Here is a 5,000-nt window from a genome sequence, read left to right as displayed (position 1 = left end):
GGGAATTTTCTCCTGCCTCTTTTCATAGTGGTATGGTTCATGGACCATTCACACTCCTGCTGCAAACTTCACCCAGATACTGTATTTTTTTTACTATAAGACTCACTTTTCCCCCCCAAAAAATGGGGGGGGAGAGTCACTGCGTCTTATAGTCCAAATGCAGGGAATTCCTGACTTATGAATGCCTGCCAATACGAACCCCTGTTCTGTGCCCATGCAGAGGAGGACACTGGGCGACACGAGTTACAAAGGGGGCATAATCCACAAGATGCCCCTTCACCATGGATGCACCAGGTTTAGTATATGTATATTTTTTCCCCTGGTTTTTGTCCTCTAAACTTAGTTGCGTCTTATAGTCCGAAAAATACGGTAAGTAAAGAAAGTCCAGATATTAAAGTGAATGGGAACCGAATTTAAAAAAATGAGACAGCTACTTACCCAAGGAGAGGGAAGTCTCTGGATCCTGCTCCTCTCCTGGTCCCCTCGTTCCAGTGCTGGCTCGCCCGGTAGCAGTATTAAACTAAATTAGTCAAATACTGCTTTACCCGGCCGAAGGAGGCTTCAGAAGTCTTCAGGGAGCCCGAGTGCTCCTGAAGAAGGGCGGCCCTGTACTGCGCCTGCGCAAGCACGCTCTCTTGCATGATCACGTCTGTGCAGTATGGAGCCGCACATCTTCGGGGGGACACGGCTCCCAAAGACTTCCAAATACCCTTTCCGCGGGGGAGCCAGCACAGGATAGAGAGCACCGAGAGAGGAGACAGAAGGCTCTATACGACCCAGAGCCTTCCCTCTCCTTAGGTGAGTATTTGCTTCATTTTTTTTTTTTTTTAATGCGGTTCCCATTCACTTTAAGAGGATAAAAAGGAGAGATGCTTATCTGTTTCTAAAACCTGTATTAATAATCCTTCTGCTGTTCAGGACACCCCGATCGCCCCCATTTTGACTCCAGGAACATGATATTCGAACTAGATCCCTGTAACGGAAATGGGAAAGTCTGTCTGGTTTACAAGTCCTCCAAACCAGGTGGGTTAGTAATAGTAATAAGTGATTTGTTTTGTCCTTTCGAATGAGCACACATTAAACAAATGCTTCTGTACTCTTTACACAAATGATGTTTGATATAAAAAAAGAGAACTATGCTAGCCTGATTTTATTTCTGTCTTTGTCTTGTGTGTAATTGGATGATAAACAGAGATATGAAAAATGTTGTATGGATTGCTTGTATGTGTGATTCACCCTAAAGTAACTTGTAATACGATGAGAGAAATGTGTATATGTAACACTAACATTACATATACCGTAACTTGCCTGAGTTCCTTATTTTTACTGTGAAAGTTTAGAGACCATGTAGTGACCTAGTAGAATGCAGTCAATTATTCAGTACTAGCTGACCTAAGCCCGTTTAAAAACAGGCTCTAGGTCAGTCCTCAGCGCACCTGTGCGCCTATCCACCGCGCTCGCCACACGTGCACTCATGTGCCTGCCGTGCATGCACTCGTGCCTGCCCGGCGGGCCCGCCCCCTAGCCCTGTCCTGCGTCCTGTCCCAACGGCTGTCAGTGCTTGACATGCGCAGTAGCGCAAGAGCACTGACACACGGACAGGATGCAGGGATGCTTGCTAATTATTAAGTAGGATGCCCACTTTTAAAGTCACTTCCCTGGTTTCAGCATCAGAATCCCCCCCCCCCCTATATCCACATTGATTAATCTAGGCTGATTAGTTATGCAGGATAAGACCACCCCCCCCCCCCCCTCACCCCTGGAGGTTTCTGGGATACCAGGTATATTTTGTACCTGACAGTACTTGCTTGTCTGGTGTTGAATTGGAGGATTTACCAGGACAGCCAGCGGAAAATCAAGGGGGCCAATTGCCCGAAGGAGGCTGGAGGAAGCCTGAGGCACATATAAATGCTTTCATGTATGTATCTCAGGTACACGTTTAGGGCCAGTGCACACCAAAAACCTCTAGCAGATCTGCAAAACGCTCGAGATTTTTGAAGCAGATTTCAGAGCGATTCTAGGCATGTGTAGAGACGTTTTCTAAACATGCCTAGCGGTTTTTGGAGCGTTTTTGTGTAGCAGATTTCATATATTGTTACAGTAAAAGCTGTTACTGAACAGCTTCTGTAACACAAACACCTGGAAAACAGCTCTGATCCAGTGTTTTCCAGAGCAGTTTGAGCTTTTCCTATACTTTAACATTGAGGCAGAAACGCATCTGCAAACCGCAAAAATGCTGCAGGAACCACGTTTGCAGTTTGCTAAAAACCTCAAACCGCTGGTGTGCACCATCCCATTGAGGTACATTAGCCAAGCGTTTTCACAGGCGGAAGCATTTTTGAAAACCTACCAAAACCGCTTGGTGTGCACCAACCCTAAGGCCTCTTGCACACTGCAAGCAAATCAGATTCAGATTCAGATTTTTAATCTGTTTTTACATCCGATTCCGATTCAGATTTTTAATCTTAACTGCATGCTGCGTTTTTTGATCCGTTTTTCTGTTGAATGTATTCAAGAAAAATCGGAAACGGAATCGGAATCGGAAACGGAATCGGAATCGGAATCGGAAAACGGATTTGCAGTGTGCAGGGAGCCTTATTCAGAAATGTTTCTTGTGCCCATAGCTTGAGGGCCCTTTCACACTGGCGCGGTGCAGTTGTTGGCAAATTGCCGCACTGCTGCCACAGCCTAATAATTCCCTATGGGGGAGTTCATACTTCCCACGTTGCAGTAGGCTGCACCGGAAGTGCCCAATTTAACGTTGGCGCATACCTAAGTTGCCGTGCGGCGATCTGCGTCGGCCCGTAAGTCATGTTACTCTATGGCGATGCAGGGTTTTTTAAAAAGTTGGCGTCATGGCACGCATGCGCGGAAGCGTATTTATACAATACGTTTCCGTGTGTTTCTAAATCCCCGAAACAGGAAGTGACTGCAAGTGCACGTCACTTCCTGCTTGGCCGATTGCCAGACAGGGAACACCGCATACTAACAAGATTTTACAATGTACAGTGTGAATCCAGCCTTAGGGTCTGTGTATATTTAGATCTGTGCCTGGCACTGGCTGTTCACAAGCCAAGTGTCCTTTCATTCACCTTCCTCCACTCACTGTCTGTGTTTCTCAGGAGAAGTGACCCGAGAGCCCGGCATCTGGTTCCTGGACCTGGCGCTGTACTGGCATTTCCTTACGGATACCTTCACAGCTTACTACCGCCTACTTCTGACCCACCTGGGGCTGCCACAGTGGCAGTATGCCTTTACCAGCTATGGCCTCAGCTCACAGGCCAAGGTCAGTAACTGCCTAATGCAGTATGCCAGGGACCCTCTGTCTGCTATCCTGGTGTAACCTCGCTGTGTACTTATTATTACTATTATAGATTTATATGGCCAAAGGTGAGATTCCTTGCTCCTTACATACAGGGGAGTAACTAGAAATCACTGGGCCCCCTTGCAAAACTTTGGATTGGGGCCCCCTCCGGCCTTGGGAAGGGGTAGAAAGGCTGGGGGGTAGAGCCTCGCTGTACACAAGACCCTGCTAAACACTGAATAATACCTTTTTGTAAGATTTTTTTGTGGCTTGCTGGTAGTAACAGCAGGTGGCTCCCCCTTAATTGTTTTGGGGGTTTACAGATCAATGATTATGCCCTAGCACTCCCAGACGCTGAATAGGGACTGTCTACAAATATTTGTCTGCAAAACTTTGTATGATTCCTTTATCAGTGGCTGAGCAGATGCAGTCATTAGAACAATTGTGCGGAGAGCAGAAAGTTTTTTTTTCTCTCCTTGCCCTTAGTTGTCAGTCTCCCAGCAAGGGGCCCCTTGTGGCTTCTGGGCCCCCTGCGGCTGCATCCCTTGCAGGGTCTTTTATTACGTCCCTGCTTGAATATGAACCGATCTGAGTATAAACCCGAATTGCGGTAGCTAACTTTACTGGAGGAGGGAGACAGAATTATAAAATCTGTGCCTGAAGAGGGGAATTTTGTACAATTATATTTGGAGAGCACGCAGAAGAAAGTAACCTTCTGACGTCCAGTGGTCCTTCCCCAGTGTGCCTCTAGGGGTCACTGCAGGCTTACATACCGTGTGACTCTGCAGATCCTTGAATAAAAGCCTTTCGATTCTATTGTATATTATGCAAAACTTATCATTTTAGTAAGAGGGCTTTTTGGTCCATTGTAGCCCCTTACATACACACTTCTAGGAGTTCTGGTTCACCATGAGCTTGCTGGGAAGTCTGCCATTCTATATTATAATAGCTCTTTGCAGCTGTATTAAAATAAAAAGATCATTGTCTTGCAGGAACAGAGTGCTGGTTCGGCCACACACCATGTGGAGTACGTTCTTGCCATGGCAACAACAGCATATTCTATCTTTATTCTTCTGCCTCATGTATCACGCCTATGGACATTTACTAAAAGATATTCTTTTATTCGAGGCAGATCCGGCACAGTTTTTTCTAAGGTTGGAGAGAAATTCTTATAACATATTCTCTTTATTGACTAGTGTAATTTGGTCTCTCAGCCATGTCAGCTGGCTGCCTCGGCAGAGCAGCTAATTTGTAAAAACAGAATGTTAACTCTGTTTGCTTCTGTGAAAGCAGGAAGTAGACACACTGCAGATTTATTGCAGGATTTGCCTCAGCTGTAACACAGAAATGTTTTTCTTTAAAGGTTGCTTATCATTTAGAGCAGTCTGCTTTGACTCTGAAGTCACATTCGCCACATTCAGATGTAGTAAAATGTAACGATTTTAGTTCTTGTTCCTCTCTGTGACAGCAATGGATGAACATGTACAAGCCAATCACCTTCTCCCCCGCCGCCCTGTCCGAAGAGCCCGACTCCTTCATCAACAAGCTGGACCCAAACAAGATCTTCAAAACCAAAAGCAAAACTCCAGTGACCAAGAAGAAGCTGCCCGGCCCTCCTCCCGGGTCCCACAAAACTAACCTTACTCCCTCCAAAAATCTGTTGCCTTCCGTAGCCGCCGCACGAAAATGAGCGTTC

The 5,000-nt window shown here is 46.1% G+C and overlaps 1 protein-coding gene across 2 annotated transcripts in view; it reads left to right on the top strand.

Annotated features, from left to right (window-relative positions):
• The window catches only part of TPGS2 (tubulin polyglutamylase complex subunit 2), a 19,366-nt gene extending 14,372 nt beyond the window's left edge, over nucleotides 1–4,994 (top strand). For both annotated transcript variants that reach the window (XM_068271938.1, XM_068271944.1), the window contains exons 6-8: nucleotides 919–1,023; nucleotides 3,123–3,286; nucleotides 4,773–4,994. In XM_068271938.1, the coding sequence (XP_068128039.1) occupies nucleotides 919–1,023; nucleotides 3,123–3,286; nucleotides 4,773–4,994 (491 nt within the window). The remainder of the gene's footprint in view (nucleotides 1–918; nucleotides 1,024–3,122; nucleotides 3,287–4,772) is intronic.
• Nucleotides 4,995–5,000: the final 6 nt, after the last annotated feature.

This window comes from Hyperolius riggenbachi, chromosome 1, assembly GCF_040937935.1.
Source record: "Hyperolius riggenbachi isolate aHypRig1 chromosome 1, aHypRig1.pri, whole genome shotgun sequence".
Classification (NCBI taxonomy): domain Eukaryota; kingdom Metazoa; phylum Chordata; class Amphibia; order Anura; family Hyperoliidae; genus Hyperolius; species Hyperolius riggenbachi.
Note: the sequence above shows the minus strand (reverse complement) of the source record. Positions and strands in the feature narration are given on the sequence as shown.